The sequence below is a fragment of the Glandiceps talaboti genome, chromosome 2 (assembly GCF_964340395.1).
Source record: "Glandiceps talaboti chromosome 2, keGlaTala1.1, whole genome shotgun sequence".
Taxonomy (NCBI): domain Eukaryota; kingdom Metazoa; phylum Hemichordata; class Enteropneusta; family Spengelidae; genus Glandiceps; species Glandiceps talaboti.
The window spans coordinates 1372611-1395735 of record NC_135550.1 but is presented as its reverse complement, the minus strand read 5'-3'; the positions used below and the strand labels follow the sequence as shown (position 1 = coordinate 1395735).

Sequence of the window (23125 nt, the reverse complement as noted above, 5' to 3'; positions counted from 1 at the left end):
TTGGAAAAGAGTGGTCCAGGCATCTTCAAGAAACAGCTCTGGACGGACGCACGGACAGACGATATCCAATCCATAAGTCCCCGTCCCGGACTTCAATTTCAATATAATTTAGTACATACGTTAACCATAAGAAAATGCATATGCCCTATAAATATTTTTGATGTACCTTACAGTGTTAATGAATAGTTTGCATAATTAATGATTTTCGGTAATTAGGTCATATCTTAAGGATACATACTTCAATTTCAATATAATTCAGTACATACACGCTGACCATAGCAATCGCCTATGTCCTGTAAAGTTTGTTAAGTTACCTTTCAGTTTTTTTAATGAATAATTTGCATAATTAATGATTCTTGGAAATTAGGCTATATCTTAGGACTGTATACTTCTATTTCAATAAAGTTCAGTGCATACATTAACCATAACAAATTGTGTATGTCCTATAAAGTTAGTTGATGTACCTTACAGTGTTATTGAATAATTTGCATAATTAATGATTTTCGGTATATCTTAAGACTGCATACTTCAATTTCAATACAATTTAGTACATACGTTAAACATAACAGAGTGCATACTCCTATTAAAGTTGATGAATTCGCTTACAGATTTTGTGAATATTTTGCATAATTAATCATTTTCGGTATTTAAGCTATATCTTAAGACTGCATACTTCAATTTCAATATAATTTAGTACATGATATGTTAAACATAACAGAGTGCATATCTCCTATAATAGTTGTTGATTTCGCTTAAAGATTTAGTGAATAATTTGCATAATTAATTATTTTTGGTAATTAGGATATATCATAAGAATGCATACTTGAATTTCAATATCACTTAGTACACGCATTAACCATAACAAAGCGGATGTCTTTTATAATTTGTTGATATAGCTTACAGTTTTAATGAGAAATTTGCATAATTAATGATTTTAGGTAACTAGGCTGTATCTTAAAAATCAAGCTTCAAATTCCGTATAATATGGTACGTACATATATCAACCACAATAATACGCACCTGCCCTATGCAGTCTGTTGCTACAACTTTTACCTTTAATGGGTATTTTGAATAATGAACAATATTCAGTGATTAAGCAGTATCATGCACTCTTCAAATACCATATAATTTGGCACATACATTAACCTAAGAAGGCACGCTTGTCCAAACAAGCGACCTATCGATCAGAATAGCGCCGCTGTTTTTTTAAATTTTGGTAACATGTAGAAGTGGTTCAGTTGTTCAGCTCTTCACCATGCAGTTTTGTTTTATAGCGATCTCAGAAAAATAATGACTGAGAAATGCATGTAATTTGACTAATATTGTGCCTAGCATGATACACATTACACCATGCATGTGCACTATGCACCACCGCGGCACTGACTGTCCATAGAAAATACAGGTAAAGATTTACGACCCTGCTGCATACTGTCTCATATTTACATTTGATAACACTACACAAACATTTTTCACGGTTACGAATTTATTTTCTCTCGAAAGCCATAGTTTATTACATCACGTAATTCACCAATTTTTGGGGATTTGTGTTTTGTATAGAACATACATGCAGAAGATTTACGAACGTCCCATGGTTGTCATACATGGTGACATGACAGTTTCGGAGACTGCCAGGATTATGTTCAAATACTATCTCTGTTTACTACGTGCCTAAGCACCCAGTATATCATTTGATTCGTATCCACACATACTACAATTCTTCGTTCATGGATTTTGAAAAACGTAGAGACAGACAGCTATAAAATGTGACAAAAATCCAAAAATTTGTGAATTTTCAGGAAAATTAGTCTAAAAATGACGATAAATGCACAAATACAAATGTGCCAACGTAGTTTGTTTTCATTCCAGCTGATTGTCACATGTAGTGACATTTCTGACGACATCATAAATTCATGAATTAAGAGAATAAAAAAACACACCTAAATTTGACTAAAAATGGCATTTTATTAATATTACTGTGGTATACGATAGAAATCGAAAAGTACTAAAAATAGCAGAATTTGGATTTCCAGAAATAGCTAGTTGTGAACGAGGATGGTGAACTTACTACCTCTGCTAGGCTTTAAAGCATAAGCGTCCTCTGAACTCACTTGTCGTGCACTACCACATCATATGAAAATGCAATTGTTTGAGTGTTTAGATCCAGTCCCTCTGCTACTACACGATCTGGTGGCAGTAAGTGAGCAAATCTGATCAGGTTCTAGTTGAAAACTATCAATATGTCTAGTTATCTTAATTTGGTGAAAACATTTACATCCAGCACTACTCATAACATAAAAATTTCATTATATAGCTGTAAAACTTTATTCTCCTAATAAACCGTACCATTAAAGAACAAAATTCAATCATTAATTTCTGTAGCTGTGACTGTGAGTTCCTTAAAACCAGTTCTATCATCCATTTCACGTTTGAACACGACATGAGGCAACTGTCCGATGATAATTTCAGCAGTGGTGAAGACTTCCAAATCCCCCATCACGTGTCCTCCGACTGTTTTCCCAGTCTTGTCAGAAAGACTTACATGTAAGTGTCCGCCATCAGATAAAGTACCAACCAAAGACACTATTTCAAATTTCTCATTTAAATTTCTGATCTGAAAATGAATTGAAAGGACACAGCTCAACTTTTGATAATGAAAATTTACATAATGAAAATGAAATATCTGTCCTTACTGTTGTAAATTTAATTCAAATTTTTATTTCTACTTCATTTTTTTAGTTGCAAAGTACACCATGTACACTGTCTTGCATTTTAGGTACAAGCTGATAAGCACATACTGAATAGCAATTTTCTTTGGAAACTAATTTTCATTGTCATTGATTTATTTTATTTGGCAAAAAAATATTCGGAAAACCACAAACTAAAACGGATATACAATATGGCAGCTATCACATTCACATGAAAGACAAAACAGATACATCACTGAATACTTCAGCCAAGGATGACACAAAAAAGATTTAACAACTTATTTCCATTGTGGTCCTCACACATAAAGTATCACACAATGTATTAAACGAGTGATGAAATATAATACATAGCAGACAAAATATACTAAAAAGACAAAATCTGACCCGACTACATATGGATGACAATGAATGTAGAACGAGGCCAGACTATCGGAAATAATTTGTAATTTGTTGTCAACTAACCATTCACTAACTGACATGAGTTCTTTACCTAAATGCTGCTCAATCTCTACAAGCTTATTACCAGAAATTAACAAGGCAGTGTCATCGGCATACAGAAAAAGTTTACAGCTGACAGCAATTTCCATGCCATTAACATAAATTAAAAATACTGCCAATGGTGTTGTAGCACAACTGTACAGTTATCAAAATTGTTTATCCATATGCTAGTCCATGCTAACAATAGGTGTTCATTTGCTGAATGACTATCCAGTTGCCTATCCAACCATGTTGCTATCTTTGCCATATATGCTACCGTTTGGCTGTTGCTATGGGTGTGATGTTGCTAGATATATTTGCATACATTTTTGAATATTTATTCATTTGTCTTTCTATTCCTGTTATCTTTGCAATATATGTGATTATTGGCTGTTGCTATGGGTGTGGTCTTGTTGCTAGGCAAATATACATATATTTTTTGAATGTTTATTCAGTTGTCTATTAATCCCTGTTATCTTTGCAATATATGTGATCATTTGGCTGTTGCTATGGGCATAGTCTTGTTGCTAGGCACATTTGCATACATTTTTGAATGTATATTCGTTTATCTTTCTAATCCTGTTATCTTTGCAATATATGTGATTATTTGGCTGTTGCTATGGGCGTGGTCTTGTTGCTAGGCAAATTTACATGTTTTTTGAATGTTTATTCAATTGTCTATTAATCCCCGTTGTTATCTTCACAATATATGTGATCATTTGGCTGTTGCTATGGGCGTGGTCTTGTTGCTAGGCACATTTTCATACATTTTTGAATGTTTATTCATTTGTCTTTCTATTCCTGTTATCTTTGCAATATATGTGATTATTTGGCTTTTGCTATGGGCGTGGTCTTGTTGCTAGGCACATTTTCATACATTTTTGAATGTTTATTCATTTGTCTTTCTATTCCTGTTATCTTTGCAATATATGTGATTATTTGGCTGTTGCTATGGGCGTGGTCTTGTTGCTAGGCAAGTTTACATACATTTTTTGAATGTATATTCAATTGTCTATTAATCCCTGTTATCTTTGTGAACTACATGACTGTTTGGCTGTTGCTATGGGCATGGTCATGGTTGGTTGGGTTATTTGCATACATTTTTTGAATGTTTACTCACTTGCCCACCAGATATTGTTATTTGAACAACATATACTGCCATTTGGTTGTTGCTAAGTCATGGTTGTGGTTGCTAGGGCCAATTGCGTCAAAATATTTTGAAGACAATCTGCAGAATAACATCTCACCAAGTTTCAGTCTCATTGACCATGAGATATAAATTTTCTGCCAAAATTCACATTCTTACACCTAATTTGCATATTACTGATGAGATCATTAAATGCTTAATATTTTTCAGCTATACACCCACACATGCATCCCTGTTAAATTTCAGCCCAATCTCCTCAGTAGTTTTGGAATTATAGGTTTTTGACCAAAAAGACATTTTTAGCCCTAATTTGCATATTACCAAGGGAATCATCATGTCATGAACAAATCTTAATTTACTCACCCCAAAGAATGTTCCCACCAAATTTTATGCTACTCTGCCAAGTACTTTTGGAGTTTAAGTTTTTTGACCAAAAATCACATTTTTTGACCCAAAACCCACATCTCTGAAGCAATCATTTTTATGTGAACAATTTCCCAACTAGACACCAGAAGTAACATGACCACCAAACATCAAAGCAGTCGGTCCAGCAGTTTTTGACTTTAGGTTGTTTACACACACACACACACACACACACACACATCCACACAGACAGACAGACACTTTGCCATGCCTATAGCACTACTGAACCTTATCAGTTCAGTTGTGCTTAAAAATAATTTTGGAGGTGTGAGGTGGGGATTAAATATCTCATGAAGACACAGTACATCTGAGGGGCTAAAGTTCATTCAGAAAGCTATCATGCTTGTAGAAAAAAGGATAGATAGAAAAGTATAGAAAGGAAGCAATCATTGTATTTTTATATTACCCTGTTTGGATATTCAGCTGTTGCATGTGCTAATCTTATAGTTGCTTTGGTAACACTTCCAACACATGTCATCACAAAAGCTGAGTGTAACTTATTATCATCAGCAAACTTCGTCAAAGTGCTACGGATTTCTTCCCCTGGTCCAAGTCTTACAGTATAGCAGACAAGAGGACTCTGTATAGCCTATAAAAATAAGTATTCATATCAAATATCTTGTATTTGGGAGCAGACTATTTCATCACTTCTCACTATATTCAATCAATAGTCTTAAAACTGTTAACCCATATTTGATCAATGTTTTAAGGTTTTCTATGGAAAGTGAAATAATGAGAAGACTATTCTTTCAGCCTGCTTTCATTGTAGGCAAGTTTAAGCAAGCCCTTTCAATTTTGCAGTAGACCTCAGAAGTAGATCTTGGGTGACCCACCTGCATGAGCATATAATACAAAATATAGATTTGGGAGTAGGTAGTTGTTGTAACCTACTACTCTAGATCTTATAACTGTCAAGATACATTTGTACATGTACCAAACAATCAGTTACACAATAAGAGATTACAAATCTGACAGCATACAGGAAAGATTCTCGCACAAGAGCTTTTCACTGGAAGGAGAGTTGCATCACGAACATTATTAAAATAATTCTCAAGAGGATTGCTTGAATGTTGTGATGGTATAACCATCAGGTTCTCTTGTTGAATAAACTTAACTGATACCATGGACTATCCAGAATCAGGAATCAAACTACATTTGAACATATGGTTCTGAACATATGTGCAATCTCCTGACTGAGGTGAACGTCAGACAAGAGAGATTGAATAATTGGTTTATATAATATACAATCATTGAATGTATTATGGTGAATGAATAAAAACATCTGATCTTAATGACTTTAGTGTATGACCACTACAAATTAATGATATAGAAAGCTCTAAATGATTCCTTTTTTTATGGTAGTAATTAGCTCAATCCTCATCAATCAGTCAAAACCAAAATGTGAAATAAGGGTTGTGCCATTATTTTAAGGGGGTGTGGCAAAATTTAGATTGACTTCTTGTTAGCAACGTTTCTTACATGTATTCTTATATTAGAAAGTCTTGACAGCTGTAGATTTGTTGTTATTGTTATCACTATTATTATTCATTATTTTGATCAGAACATGACACATTAATAGATACTCTCAGTAGATATGTTACACTTTTTTGCTTTGATTTTGAAAGAATGACAATGTCATCAGCATAAAGTAGGAAGCTGACTGATATTAGGAGGCTTGAATCAAAAATGTTTGGTAAGTCACTAATGAAAATATCAAATAGTGTAGGGCTAAGGTTACAGCCTTGCTTAACTCCTACAGATGTTTTAAATTTTTGTGTTAAACCATTATAGGTTTTCTCTTTATAAGTTGCATTTCTGTATGTTTTTGATCATTTTATACATGTTACCAAATATGTTATTAGTAAGTATTTTTAGGAAAAGACCATCATGCCAAACCAAATTGTTCTGATGGTAAAATGTAAACAGTGTATGCTCAATGGTGAGCATTTCATGAGCAAGGCGTGGCCAACTTGAAATTAAGACATTTTCCACACCAGGATTTGATGTTGCCGTATACACACATTAACCGAGGGTAATTTACTGGTATTAACCCATAACTTAAATATTATGACTAAAATGTATAATGTTGTCAAGTATGTAGGAGCAGTAGTCGGACCGGCCTGCAAATGATGTAGTTTTCATAGGTGATTCAAGATTTGTATGACATTTTTGACAAAAGTATGATATTAATAGTGAACAATTGATTTTTTTGGAAATCTGCGATGAGAGTTGTGCAGTAGTTGTTGGGAGTCGTCGGAAAATTGCGTCACTGCTGGAACACGATTGCGGTGTCCATTTTTTAAAAACCATGCCTGTACATTGCCCGGTAGGGGGACGTCAACGCTTGAGTCTACACTGATTTTCTCACAAAAGATTTGGAAGTTCTAATCAGCTTGTTTCTTTTCAACATACATCTGTGTTTTCAATGATGTCTTATTACTGCACAACTCTCAAACTCACGAAAAACGATCATGAATGATAAGATGCTGCGTCCTGGTGTACTACATATTACGACACTGGCAACGATGAAGTTTCTTTTGTTGGCTGTGATTACGAGTCCTAATGTTGAATTGAATTGAAAGTTATTCACCAGATACATGTAAGACACATAAATTACACTTTCAAAGAACATACTAGTATAACGTTACGAGCTGGTACCACATAATGGGAATTTTACTTGTGATAGCAATGTCTTCATACTGGCCGATATCGCCGTGCCGATGAATAACAAAAACAAAATACACTCATACAATGATGATCATACGCGTACGTACTACGGTACTATAGTACAGTGCACTTCCTTTTAGATATATTCATGACCTTATTGTATGACTTTGGTTTCCTTGTCAGTGAATGAAGACCAGTCATCTATAAATGCAAAATTAAATGCATTGTTCGCAAGGTTGAGAGCAGTTGGATGTGACTGAGAGTGAGAACAGAGCCAGAGGTTCATCGTACTACTATATTCCTAGTGTGCTACCCTGGAACACAGTGTACATGTATGCTCAGTGCTCAGCGTCAATAAATTATTTGGCTGTTCCTGAACTGTTCTGATTTTTTCTGATAATGATGATTTCACAAAATCCTTTAAAGATTCACAACCGATCAGACCTTCAATTACATACATGTACATGTAGACGTTCTCATGAAATATATGAATGGCGGTTCAAACACAGTTAGCATACGTACACACACTGTGTAGTCAGGTAGTCAGTAAGTCGATATAACCCCACTGAATAGTACTACTGTTACGGTGTTATGATCTGAATGGGACAACTACTTTCGAAATTTTGACCCAATTTTTTCCTTCATCTGCTAATTTAAAATATCTACTTTTTATTATCATAACTTACTGGTCAGTATCATTTAATCTGTCGACAATAACATCATCAACGACCATCTGCAGGTAGGGATTGATTGTCGTGGTTGTGTGGTAGTGGTTCATACATGTACATGTACATATATGGTACAATACAAGCATCCCCCACTACCACATCTTCGTCATCACTAGTATTGCATGTACATTGTTGTCATTGTTAATTATGACTTCTAAATAGTAGAACGTGATTCCACAAGAATCGCTATTGCTTGTTATGTAATCAGACATATTTGAAGTTTGTTCCGTTTGTGACGTCATGAAATACATAAACAACTTCGGCAATTTCCGGAATTTTTCCAAAAAAATCAATTTTTCATAATTAATATCATACTTTTGTCAAAAATGTCACACAAATCTTTAATCACCTCTGAAAACTACGTCATTTCCAGGCAAAAAGTCGGAAACTTTGGAAACCTATTTACATACAATTTAACTACAGTGCAGCTCACATAAAACATCACCTGAGTGTATGCATCAGAAAAGAATCATTCTTGCACAATTGGGGTGCTAAACTATGCATTGATGCACTGTTGTTGTTGCACCATCAAAGCATCTGCATCAAACAATGCTTGCATCTCAGACACAAAAGAAACAGCACTTTACGTATACATGCATTGTTTCTTTGTAATAACCATGTACATGTACATGTACTCTGCTATCTAGATGCCAACAGATGCAATGTTTATAATGAGATGCTGATACATTGTTAACATGATGCACTGTTAATGAAATGCTCTGTGGACACATCAAAGGTGCAAATTGGATGCTGTTTACATACACTAATCTCCAAGAGCATATTGTTCATGAACTTTGCTTGCATGGTGCTTTAAAGGTGATTCAAAATGCTCACATTCACTATTGCTATTTTGATGGACGACATGTTTGTGAAATGTATACTGGTTTTAAAACTTACAAAAAGCGTCTGCAATCACCTTAAAATGATCTTTTTTTCAGTCAGTTCCCTTCGGATTTACTTCAAGAGGTTTCGGGTATTTCCTGTCCCACCTAGACCACTGGATTTTGTGACGTCATAGAGGGACATCATTAGCACGCAGCCTACATTGTATGATGAGCGTAGTCAACAGGTGAATAAAACTCAACAGCATTGTGAAAAAATACATTGCTGGTGGTTGTAATAGACATCAGTAAACAAAAACTACAGTCTACATGTCTTATTAACCAACATTTACTGATATTTACTCACACTTCCTGACTAATTGTCAGTGTCTGTGGGTATAAATGCTAAAATATCATATCCCCATATTATGGCAAAATAAATCAAAATGGCTAGACTAGATATACATAAACACTTGTAATATCGCATGTTTCACTTTCAGTGACTTTTATTTATCTGATTTTTCATTATTTGCCAATAAGAAGCATCACAATACCATCAACACACATGACACATAGACGGCATATTTTAGCCTACTAAAGCTATACTCATACTAGCTGATGTTGCCTTTTGAACGGCGCATTTAGTAACAAAGTAAACATATTTCATCTCGAATAGATATACTAGCTATTAGAATACCCATATTATCAGCAATAAAAATTGAATTACAAAATTTGGTGAGTTTCGTGTTGTCATTTATATGACTTTAGCAACTCGTCTGGAAGAAAACTTGTATGGTTTCCCTTGTTGCCATATCACTTCATACAACAAGCCTATTTAATATTCATTAGAAGAATTTTGTAACTAATCATGGTATTCGAAGTATACAGTTTAGGAAACCAACAAATCAAATATCGTGATGTGTTCATGATTATTATTATTATTATAAAATATCTTTATTCGGGGTAAAACTCAATAAGCGTTACAAACAACGGAAGCGTTGCAGGGTCGGCTTCTTTCCATTGAGGCCCTCATACTTCAAATCAACAATCACACAGAAGTCCTTTACAAATACTAAAACACATTTGGACATAAAATACACACATTGTGACATTGTAGCTCCAGATAAATAAAATAACTGCTAGGCAGAAGAAATGTCTCTGTAATTGTCTTTGAAGTGTTTAAAAGTTTTAGCCTGCTTTACATGTTCAGGTAACGAATTCCATAGATTTCCTCCCTTGTGAGTGAATTTGCGGAGAGCATAGTTATTGCGAGCTGGTTTGATATATACACTGCTAGCTTTACTAAAACGTGTATTATAATCATGAATTTTGGAAACAGGTGTGAAGCATTGTAACAAATAGGGGGGAACAGTACCATGGTAACATTTGTACATCATCGAACAAATGTAAAATTTATGTCTTTCTATCAATGAGTGCCATTCTAAAATTTGTCTGACTTTAACTGAAGGTGTCTGTGGGTGGCAATTTAGGACTACCTTCCCTGCCCTGTTTTGTAGAGTTTGTAATTTAGAAATTAGCTTATTTGTACAGTTAGACCAGATGATATCCCCGTAATCAAATATTGGTAATACCATGGAATTGACCAGCATTTTGGCAGTTTTTTGAGGTAAAGCAGACCTAATTCTACGGATAATACCTAACCGCTGTGAGATTTTGGCACTTATATGGGCAATGTGTGATTCCCAGGTGAGAAGTGGGTCAAACCATATACCAAGGTATTTAAATGTGCTGACCTGTTGTAAGCTTTCATTGTTGATCTTGATATTCAAATTATTTGAAGTATTGTACATTTTTCTCCTCGGACCGAATACCATACACTTTGTCTTTTTACATTCAGTGTCAATTTATTAGCGTTTAACCAATCATGAATTGACCTCATGTCTTCTTGTAACTTGTTTTCAATTTCTTGAACATCTTTTGATGCATAGAAGAGGGCGGTGTCATCTGCATATAACACAACTTTCGAATTACTGACCTGACAGTGGAGGTCATTTATGTAAATGATAAATAGTAACGGACCAAGAACGGACCCCTGTGGAACTCCGTAGTCTATTGGAAGAAGCTCTGAGGTTACGTCATTGATTGATACGCATTGCTTTCTATTGGACAAGTAATTTTTAAACCAGGTGTATTCGTTATCAAGTAAACCCATGTCTGAAAGCTTTTTCAAAAGGTGTGAAACATCGACGGTGTCAAAAGCCTTCTTGAGATCAAGAAAAACGACACCTGTGTATAAACCTTTGTGATTATTTTCTAGAATGTAATCAGTGACGTCTATGAGGGCAGTTCCTGTAGAGTGTGACGGACGAAAACCAGATTGATGTACACAAAGGAAATTATTTGCAATTAAATAAAAGTATAACTGATCATGGAAAATTTTCTCAAATGTTTTCAGGCAAACAGATAATAGTGAAATGGGCCTATAGTTTGAAGTGTCTAGGACTGAGCCATCTTTATAAACTGGGCAGACCTTAGCAATTTTCCAATCGTCTGGTAGATCCCCTGTCAGAAGTGAATAATTAAATATAGTAGCTAACGGCCAGGAGATCACTGGCGCAGCAGCTTTCAACAACTTTGGGGACATGTTGTCAATACCACAAGCTTTCTTGATTGACAAGTTACATAGCAGTTTTTCGACCTTCTCAGCACAGGTAGGATTAAATTTGAAAGGGGTGTTAAGTTTATGATTAGTTGGGGAGTAGGTATGACGAGGGATGGAAAATTGTTTTGCAAAGTTTCTGCCTATTGTTGTGAAAAAGTCATTGAAAGCTCTAGCTATGTTGATAGGCTTGGTGATATTTTTGCCATTCACCTCTAGACTGACTGTATTTACTGAATTTTTTGAAGATGGAAGAGACTTCTTGACAGCTGACCACAGCTTGTCAGATTTTGACATACTTTCAAGAATTAGACTGTTATAAAAGTTTGATTTTGCATCTTTCAATAATTTAGTGACTTTGTTTCGTTGAATTCTGAAGTGATCGTATAAATTCTGATTGTTTGTAGACCTAGCCTTTCTTTTAAGGTAGTCACGTGTGTATATCTGTTTTCTAATATCATCTGTAAGCCATGGTGTAGTGTAGCCACGAACTTTAGAGATACGCCAAGGGGCGTGGATATCACAGATTGAATGAAAGAAATTTTTGAATACATTCCAAGCTATGTTACTACTAGTTGCACATGTTAGTTTGAGCCAGGGAAATTTTCTAAGATCGTCAAGAAAATGTTGATTATTGAACGTTTTAAAGTTCCTGGCTTTGATATATCTTGGCTTTGGTTTTGGTGGCTTCGCTCTGTAGTTACAGTAAATCATATAATGGTCCGATATGCTTAGGGGATACACTCCACTGTGGTTGATCGAAGTGCTGCTTGAAAACAGAAGATCAATAGTACTTGATGATGTTGGGGTGACTCGGGTTGGTTCTTTAATTAGCTGAGTTAGGCCGATGTCGCCCAGGTGGGATAGCAGAGCCGAGTCTGGATTCTTAACGACGTCGACGTTGAAATCTCCCAATAGAAAGAAATCAATGTTAACTTTATTCCAGACACTGATGGTTCTCTCTACGTCATTATACCAATCAATTTGAACTGGGCCTGGTGGCCGGTAGATACTCCCTACAATTAGGGGCTTTGATGAAGGTAGTCTTATTTCTGTGAGGGTGAGTTCAAGACCAGTAGGAACATCCTGTGATCTATCAAGTGCTGGAATAGATGACTTAACATAGCAAGCAACTCCTCCTCCTCTACGGTTCCGGTCCTTACGTGAAATTAGGTTGTAACCCTCTATCTTGATCTCACTATCGAGTATACTGCTGTCAAGTTTTGTTTCGGAAAGACATATGATATCAGTTGGGAAATCCATTAGTGCTATCCGCAGGTTATCCAGGTGACATAATAAACTATTGATGTTGTAAGCGGCTATGCTAATTCCGCTAATGATATTATATATGATTGGACAATATTGACGAAGGCACTCAAGGTCGTGATCCCAGCACATGGTTATCAGAGAAAGCCTGCAACTAGATATTAGCCATGTTCGCTTCGGTCCAATTTCTCAGTGTTTGGTTTGACGTTAGAGACATTATTTCTGTACGACTTTTGCAATATATCTAATTGATAAATATGGATTATTTCAACACGTGGATACATTCAACCCAAATGTGCTCTCCGAGTCCATACGTACATGTACATACACTACTTCAGCTTTGATGGGCGAAACTCCTGAAACTATCCTACGTATATATACTGCCGCGACCGTGTGGTGACTGCCAGCGAAACAAAACTTGACAACACTACCCACCAAATCAAATATATAATAATCACATGTATAATACCGTGATGAAAACATGCAATAATTTGAGTCCCCAACAAGGCGATAAGACTTACTTCTGTTCAGTCCGACTGCGAGTTTCTGAGGTTTTACATGGGTCTCAGACTCCGACTAGAGTATCATGCCCTAGACAGCCCTGGTAGAAAATAATAGATGTAAACTTGCGTTCACAAGCCAAACATGTGACAATACAAGACCACAACGAAAACTGTGAAACATTTACAGGTCACTCTCATTTTATATACAATGTATGGACAACAAAATTAGGTCGGCCACAGCGTGATTCCATATGCTTGGAGCAAATCGAATCAATTAGTGTATTATGGGACCAACAAATATATTGTGGCACTGCATGTCCTGATACGCTTTCTTGAAGTTTCTTATGGGTATTCTAATACCTAGTAAATTTATTCGAGATGAAATAAAAGGCGACTCGAGGACGAGTATAGTAGGGTAAAATATGTTGTCCTCGGGATGCCGTCGACGCGTCATGATGGCATTGTAATGCTTCTTCTAAGCAAATGATAAAAAATCAGATAAATAAAAGTCATTGAATGTAAAACACCCGACATTACAAGTGTTTATGTATATCTAGTCTAGCCGTTATGATTTATTTTGCCATAATATGGGGACATAATATTTTAGCATTTATACCCACAGACACTGACAATTAGTCAGAAAGTGTGAGTAAATATCGGTAAATGTTGGTTAATAAGACATGTAGAGTGTAGTTTTTGTTTACTGATGTCTATTACAACCACCAGCAATGTATTTTTTCACAATGCTGTTGAGTTTTATTCACCTGTTGACTACGCTCGTCATAGGCTACGTGCTAACGATGTCCCTCTATGACGTCACAAAATCCTGTGGTCTAGATAGGACTGGAAATACTTGAAAATTCTCGAAAAGGTCATTTTAAGCTGTTTGCAGACGCTTTTTTAAAGTTGTAAAACCAGTATACAATGTACGTTTCACACACGTTGTCTAGCAAAATAGCAATAGTGATTGTGAGCATTTTGAATCATCTTTAAAAGTGCAAGCATACTATAGTTCATGCACAATACCCCATTATGTGAGATCTCTACTGTACTTAGGTCTGATTATTACTCCTAATGGAAAATATAAAGAAGCCATGATGGATTTAAAAAACAAAGGCATCAAAGCTCTATTTTCACTTAAGTCTAAGCTTGGCAATCTTCGAAATTTAAGTCCACCATTAATGCTAGATATATTTGCTATTTGATATTTGATATACTGATAAGACCAAAAGTTGTATATGGATGTGACATATAGAGTGATGATTGAGTGCGCCAAAGATTCACCTACTGAAACAGTAAACATAATAACTTCTGCCGATTTATACTAGGAGTATCAAAGAAAAGCACTAAAATGGGGATTTTTGGGGAACTTGGAAGATTTCCATTATTTGTGAAGAAACAAGTAATAAAATATCTCGTTAATTTAATGAATACAAAAAACAACATATTACATGTACATGTACGAGAAGTTTTCAATTTCAACAAAGAAAACAAGACAAACTGTTACAAATCCACATCCACATCCACATCTTCTTATCTACTTAATAACAATGTAAATCAATTACAAGTTAACAATACAGGAAAGCTTGACTTGACTTTGAACACCGACTTTCGCGATCCCCTACATACCTGGCATATGTACACTTGTTTCCATGGCAAATAATAAACCAAATTCAAACCATCGTAACATCGCTAGTATGCATCAGGAAGTTTACATACTTTATGGTAAGCATGATATCGGCAATTACGGCAATGTACCCTTTGTGTAACACTCAGTTCTAGAATTTCGCGATGCACGCCACATTGAGGTGAATTTCCATGGCTCTCAAGTTTGTTTGGTTTCTCAAAATATAAAATTCAGATCTGGAAAGAAACTTGTCGATTTTTATTTGATATATGTACATGTATTTTCAATACAAGCAACCCGAATACTTTGAACGGTCCAGAACAAAGCCAATCAATGTCGGAAAGTTAGGGAAAATTGACCCAATTAAACCACTTAGTACATTGCCTAACATTGCAACACAGTAACAACATTTACTTTTCTCATTTGCATTGTTGTGATAATGTGTTATTTTTTATGAATAAATGCACACGTTCTGGCAGAAAACTCGCCCTTAGTATGAAATGATTTATATTAAAACAAGTCATTGAGAATGACATAGTCCCCGCTATAATTGGGTTTTAAGGAATTATCACTACTCTGATCACGCAACAACATTTGTGAACATAAAACAAACAGACGTAGATATGTTGTGTGTGCTTGTTGGACATGGAATATGCCTCCAACAATAAAGGATTGGTTGGGTATGGGGGATCATATCACGATGAAAATGGAGTCTGAGTTATGGCTTTGGACATGGAAAATTCACAAACAAAATGGCTGCCAGGCAGCCATATTGGATTGTATCACGACGAAAATGGATATACACATGTATGTCAGAGAATGCTGTCCTAATACCAACTTTGAATGAGATCTGTTTAAGCATGTCTGAGTTATGGCTTTGGACATGGAAAATTCACAAACAAAATGGTTGCCAGGCAGCCATATTGGATCGTATCATGACGAAAATGGATATGCACATGTATGTCATAGAACACTGTCCTAATACCAACTTTGAATGAGATCTGTTCAAGCATGTCTGAATTATGGCTTTAGACAGGGAAAATTCGCAAAGAAAATGGTTGCTAGGTGGCCATATTGGATCGTATCATAAAACAAATTGACGTGCATATGTACATGTATGCCATAGCATGTTGCCCTTGTACCAAGTTTGAAAAAAATCGGTCCAGGCATCTCCAAGAAACGACTGCGGACGCACGGACGGACGGACGCACGAACAGACGGAACCCAATCCATAAGTCCCCGTTCCGGACTTTGTCCTCGGGGACTAACAAAGAGAGATTTTCAATTTTGATTGAAGAAAAGATCGTATGAATTTATCTTGGCGAATTCTCCATCAAGAATTTTTGGTAGAAAGCTGTTGACTTCACCCGGAAGTTGAAGCTGACTTGGTTTGACTGACGATCTCCCCATGCATGCTTTCAGAAACAGAAACATCCGCGAGTATCGCACAAAGAAAAACATAATTTTGAAATTTTGAAATAGTGAAGAGATCGTATGATTGCCTGCAGATGCAATCTTATGGCCAACTACAACATGTAATTTGAAGCTTTAATAGAACGTTGTAGCATAACTCTCATCATAGTAGGAGTTTTAATAAAGGCCAACAAAAGAGAAGGAATTGTTACTGGTCACTGCCCATCAATGAAATGCCCCCACTTTGATCTTTTTTTCCCTGTGTTTTTTCAGCCAATGCAGTCTGCAGATCCACAGGAAAACAACAAAATAATTCTACCTACTATTAAGTAATTTTACTTTGTCATGGCTACAAAAGTCCTAGTCTATCTGCTAGACCTCGAATGTTCTTCCGATAGAATACGACACACGAACGAACATCGCTATCGAGGATGGCACATCCAAGGTCTAGCAAATGTCATCAGGATATAAATAAATGCCAATCAGAGAACCATATTAGCGACAAGCACAGAGGACAATAGCTAATTTTTCATTCATATTCATCTTAAGTAAAAATAACCACCAATGCATTAACTAACATGTGTGAATGACAACGTCTACACACTCAAACACATATAATATCAAACACAATTACCATAAACTGATAAGACATAGTAATGACGTAAATGTGTTTGTCAACACCTGCATGCAGAGATTGAATATATTAAAGTATAAATATACATACATTACATGGCCCAACCCACCAATCTCAATGGAATGTCCAGTCTGAAAATGACATTTGCTAGACTGTTTGGGCAAGCCCTCACTGCGAACTTTGTTCGCTTATAGTATCGAAAGAAAGCCCGAACGTCTAGCAGCAAGACTACAAAAGTCGCACTCCAGTTGAGGACAAAAAAAATCACAAAATCAAAAGTTCAACTGTAATTTCAGGGTTCCGCCTTACGTACAATGACGTAGTGGACACCCTGATCAAATATGGTGGCATTTGTAAGGTGTGATTTTTGAAATTACAACCGGAACTGGAAAAGTTCCGATTTCGTCACTTTTTTTTTTATCTTACGAGCAACTACTATCGTCAAAGAGATGCAAAATGAGTACATATTCGTTAAATTGTCCTCATATTTGATCGGTGGGTATGTTATTCTTCGGTAGTTGGTGTGCTCCCGCATTTGAGATTGGTGCTTTGCTCTATGCATGACGGTGCTGAGGGTCATGTCAGTAATCTAGACCCTAGTCCACGAGTATAAAGTTGGCGTCAGATTCAGATAGCGTTATATTGAGCGTCATGTTGAGCATCAGATAGCCTCAGATCCGAAGACACTCGACGGACTCAATCAAACCTGAAATAATACCGTTGTGATGACAGGGGAAGATTCCGCTTCACAAACTTTTGATGGAAGTTGGAATGTCTCTGCTTTTACAATTTTTATTTGGGAAAAATATGTGAAATAGTGTTGAAATACTTGTCACCGAGGCATTGATAGCCCCAAGTTCAGCCACTGTATGTTCTTTGGTTGATACATTTTGTCAATAATGTACACGGCATCAGTAAAGGTGTCAGTAAAAATTAAGTTTACGTACGTAATGTGCTGCCATACTTATGTTTTATGTACAATGTACATTTGAACATTCCAACTTCCATCAAAAGTTTGTGAAGCAGAATCTTCCCCTGTCGTTGCAACGGTATTATTTCAGGTCTGATTGAGTGCGCCAGGTGTCTTTGGATCTGAGGCTATCTGACGCTCAATATGACGCTATCTGAATCTGAATCTGACTACAACTTTATACTCATCCCTAGTTTACAGTCTGGACATTCGATCTCATTTGCATACGGTCAGAGTTAAATCACGTCAAATGGCACGCTATTTCATGTGTTCCTTCGAGATGCTATCTACATAACAATGCAGTGTTATTTTTAGAATGGTACATGAACAATGATCCAAAGTCACAGTACATTGTACAAGTTACCTACTTGCATGTTTTGTACCTTCAAAAAACATAGTTATATCTGAGATTTTTCATAATACTGTTTTGTTTGGTCGCTGTTCGTTCTCAGACTTCTCAGTTTCACTTCCGTGAAGAAAACATACCCGTCGCAAACGGCCTGGGCTAAGAGAAAGACGCACGGGCTAAGAATGTCACATACATCATTCGATTTGTTATTAAATTTTACACAGATCTGTCCACACAGTGATATTCAACTATATCTCTGAACATGTAACCTTGTTTGTTTATAGAAATTTAGTGCAACATACTTTTGACTACTGTAGGTTTTACTGGCTCTTTTCCATCTGTATTGCAAGTAAAATGTGATTAAAATGCATCATGCTAAAAATCAACGCCAATAACTGTATGAAAATTCACAAAATTTGACCTCAGTTTTAATTTTTATGGATGAAGTAAAATGACAGTCAAAATTTCAAGGCAATTTTTATTTTCGATAATTCAGTTTTAGTTATCATTGATCAGCTAGGAGTTTCACTTCAATATCATTTTGCTCTTATTTAAATCTAAAAATATCTCATTAATATATTTCTCCCAGTCCTCAGTTCGAAATAGTTGACATTTTTCACGAAATCTGGGTGTTTTATAAACGAAAATATGGTACATCTCTGGAGCAAAGTGTTTACGTTTGCACACCCAAGACATAGACTGCCAAGCGGCATCATGAACTCTGATCATAGCCGGGTCGAATTCGGTAGTAGGATTAGTGTTCATGATAATTCCTTTGCAAAAACAATCAACTTTAGTGTAATGATGATTAAAATACCACAATACCAATGTGTTTTCCCAATATTTAAATCAAACGGGGTGGCGAAATTCATAAGTTATGTGACAAATATGTAAATCAGCATAGAAGTTCGTGTCCGATTACCAATACTGTCGGCTGTTTACTAATTCATTGATGTAAGGTTATAAATTTAGGGGACTGCGTCATCCACAAAGTTATTTCTCCCTTTAAACCCCGTTGGAAAAGACCCTAAGGAAAATGTCTAAGCAGCAATGATAGGTATTACGTTTTTGCAGTGTTTCTCTCATTTAGTAATCATCGAATAACATGACCCTGTCCGAAAACTACGACAGTGAGTGTATAATTTCTATGCGATGTTTTAAAAATAATAAACACAATTGGCCCATGTATTTTCCAGATATAAACTTCATCCCATGTCACATTGTGATTTTCTTGTTGCTTGTTTATGTGTAAACATGTTTTTCATCAAAGAACATTTCACTTTACATACATTTTTTCAGAGTGTCTCGTGACCTGCGCCTGTCAGCAGACTCAGCCATTTTTTTTGTATTGAAAATATGTCACTTGGATAAGTCATGGTGCACTCTGTGATCAATCGATAAAGATGTTGTAATTCTTTCAGAACATTTGCTTGAATTTCCACTTCTCAGAGAATATTGTTTGTCGTGTTGTATTTAAAGATTAAAACTCTATAAAAGCATCAAATTCTATGAATATCTAGACCGAAATAGGATTTCAACGTTGCGTCCTGCCACAGGGAGCTCAGGCTCAGTTAGTTTTGTTTACAAATACAAACAAACAAGTAAACAAACATACAAAACACAAACAAACAAGTAAGTAAACAAACAAACACACACACACAAACAAACAAAAACGAGTAAACTGACAAATGAGTAGATACATACATGAGTAAACATCAACAAACCAATGAACAAACCCCAATGCTCACCATTATAAATCACCCTAGGGTGACAATTGCGAGGATAGTGTTTGTTTGTTCATTGGTTTGTTGTTATTTATTCATGTATGTATCTACTCATTTGTCGGTTTAATTGTTTTTGTTTGTTTGTCTGTCTGTCTGTTTGTTTGTTTACTTACTTGTTTGTTTGTATTTTGTTTGTTTACTTGTTTATTTTATTGTAAACAAAACTAACTGAGCCTGAGCTCCCTGTGGTCCTGTTTGCGCTTGCAAGTCAGTCGTTCCAATAGATCCATGGTCGTTCCCCCGGGTCGTTCCTTGTCAGTAACCTAGACCCGTGCACCGTCTGCAAGCAGGACTGTCTAGGTAGACCCATGCACCGTCTGCAAGCAGGACTACATGTATGTTTAAGTTTATGTGAGTACACATAACAAAACCCTGGGGAGTTGTTAATGGTACAAAACATAAAAGGAAAATAACAAAACTAATACATACTATCTCAGTATTAAGGATGAGATGCAGGTTCATTGGTGAATTTTACCCCTTTTTTTTTCGCTCATTATGAAGCTTCATGGTATGTGCCATCATTTGGTTAAAAGATATTTTGAAAATCGTTTATTTTTTCCATTAATAAATTTGAAATGAAAAAAAATGACATGAACTCTAACGCTATGTGTGTTTTATATGGTTTCATTCCTGAATGTTTATGTACAAGGATTTGCATACGTAAAGAAGATTGACAGGAACATTGATTACAGAAGAGTGTCTTTACATATGCAAATGAGACATAGCTAGTAGGCCTCTGTGCAATGACTGACGTGACATTATCTCTTAGCTGTGCTGTTGTACAAAACCAATCAAACTCGGTAAATTTGGTTATAACCAATAAAAAGTAAAAAATACCTCTTTCGAACCCGAACTTATGCACGTTGATTTTGACCAGTGCATCAGCTAAAAACGTTACAGTAAAGCGGCCTACACTACAGCCTTCAAGTGTACCCGACGCGACGGCGATGTATTAGATGATGGTTTTCAAGTACCATGCATGTAAAAAAACATACAAATCTCGAATATCTAACAATATTGCAGGCTAATTGTTTTAGCCGATCAAAAAAAATTGATGTTTACAAAAATAAAACGATTTAATCAACACATTGGCGATCGAAAAAGAACCATGCTATCTTAGAGACTTGAGAGTTCACGTCAGATGCGCGACATTGCATCGGCGATATCCGGGTATTACATTTCTGTAAGTTTCACAGAACGTGGCCGTAGACTAGCTTTGAACTTTTGCGTTGGTGGATTTTGACAACGTCCTCTTCACATACTATATTATATTATTAGGGTTAAGGTCCTATAAATTGTGGCAACCACACTCTAACGATCGGCTTATCACGGCTCGATCCTTCGTGAACTTTTGAGACATGACGACACCGAGTCACATGTACTGTAGTATTATACGTGCGTAGCGTTGTTTATTTGTGTGTACGATGACGCTGTCTAAACCTTAACGGCAAGCCTGTCAAGAATTTGGCACCGAGCGATCCTCAAGGCTATTAAAGTTATAAAACAGAGATGTTGAAGGTACAAGTAGTTTAAATAAATGAGGTAATGTCTACTACGACTCCGAGTATCATAAAACGTCACTCGCAGTGGAAGAAAAACTGTTGACGTGAGTACGTCAAGTACCATTATTTAAACCGTAGTTTTGTAACACTCCTTACAATTTGTATAAAATTCCCGATGTCGTATGGTGTCGTGGTGTGGAAATTTAATTTCAGGGAAAAGGTTCACTTTCTTTTATTGTGTGTCTTCAACGAAACACCAACAACAATTGCGTAGCAATGCCTAATACATGAGCAGGAATATGGCTTCAAATCAGAACGTAGCCCATATTCGAGTCAAAACACGAACACCAACTGCGTAGAGCGAGGGCTTCGAATCCAAACCAGAAAGTATACTATGTAATGTCGAGAACGGCATGCGTACTGTATTAAAAGATTAAACCAAAGTCTCCACCCGTAGATGAATAATACTTAATAGATGACATGACACCTTTATTGCGGGAAACAAACACGTTTCTATCTGTAGCATTTCATGACCCTCCTAAAATACCCGATTTTCTTCATGTCTGTAGCAAAACAACGTACACAACCAAATGGCAAGGATTGAGTAACATATTAGCAAGTCACAGAAAAAAGCTGTTGCAATGTCTGTCGAATTTGAAAGCTTTTGTCGGCGGAAGGAGTCCAATTGTGTAAATTAGCATTTTTCTGCGTTCTTTACTTTGTATACTGTGTGAAGTTCAAAGCTATTTAACTTTGTGTCAGAACGTCCAAGCTGTGTCAAATTTGGAGACAATACTCGCAGACAGTGTGTCGAAAAAACGTTCCTCCGGATTGTTTAGCTTTTGAGGGAATCGAGAGATATTGCTTTGAGAAGTGTGAAAAGCGGTAATTTATGCAAAAAACACAAAAATACAACTTTGGATGATTATAACAAGACAATGAGAGACAAAATAAAAAATCTGGAGGAACGGGTTTTTTTTGTTTATGTACATAGCTTTCATTTAAAGTCGAAAAGAGGACTATATTCAACTGTTTGTAAAAGTTAAATAACTTTAAGTGCAAATCGTCAAAAACACAGTTTCTGGGTATAGATCAATAATATGGTTAAAATGTAAAAAATCACCACAGAAACCACAACTTCATACAAAGACTCGACATAATTAATGAAAAAAATGGTGTATTTATCTTGTCTTTACTGTGAAATGTGATGGAGGAAAAATGAGCTGACGAACCTGCATCTCAACCTCAACTAAAACTTGTTACATTATATGAACTCGACTAGTGTACCTCCAATGTTTTGATTTTTGGAACAGCGCTCTGTATCCCCTCTTTAACCTCGACGTCTGCACTGTTATACTGAGTCACATTTTCGTGTGTTTTGGTTTCGTCAGTTGTTCTTTTTCTCTTTGGCATTTCTGCAACATATACAGCAGGCTATCTGACTCCTGAGTATGTTCATTCAAAATCACAAGTCAGCTGATGTAGGTGT

General features: G+C 36.0%; 1 protein-coding gene across 2 annotated transcripts; it reads right to left on the bottom strand.

Moving 5' to 3' along the window:
- Positions 1-1497: 1497 nt before the first annotated feature.
- LOC144453613 (bifunctional protein GlmU-like) lies at positions 1498-23085 on the bottom strand. Of its 2 annotated transcripts, none has more exons than XM_078144935.1 (3): positions 22924-23085; positions 5159-5341; positions 1498-2611 (listed from the first exon to the last, which is right to left on the bottom strand). In XM_078144935.1, exons 1-3 carry the CDS (start codon positions 23047-23049, stop codon positions 2360-2362), a joined length of 561 nt encoding a protein of 186 aa, XP_078001061.1. In that variant the 5' UTR covers positions 23050-23085; the 3' UTR covers positions 1498-2359. The 2 variants fall into 2 exon arrangements, with proteins under 2 accessions (XP_078001061.1, XP_078001063.1); XM_078144937.1 differs by having other exon boundaries at positions 22869-23051.
- Between the last annotated feature and the right edge of the window lie 40 nt (positions 23086-23125).

What these genes read in the sequence shown, in the direction of transcription:
- LOC144453613 (XM_078144935.1), bottom strand. Translation starts at nt 23,049, where the DNA reads ATGCCAAAGAGAAAAAGAACAACTGACGAAACCAAAACACACGAAAAT. An exon ending in CAAAAATCAAAACATTGGAG is followed by an intron (nt 5,342 to 22,923) that starts GTACACTAGTCG and finishes TTATTTTTATAG; the next exon opens with GCTATACAGAGTCCTCTTGT. An exon ending in CAGCTGAATATCCAAACAGG is followed by an intron (nt 2,612 to 5,158) that starts GTAATATAAAAA and finishes ATTCATTTTCAG; the next exon opens with ATCAGAAATTTAAATGAGAA.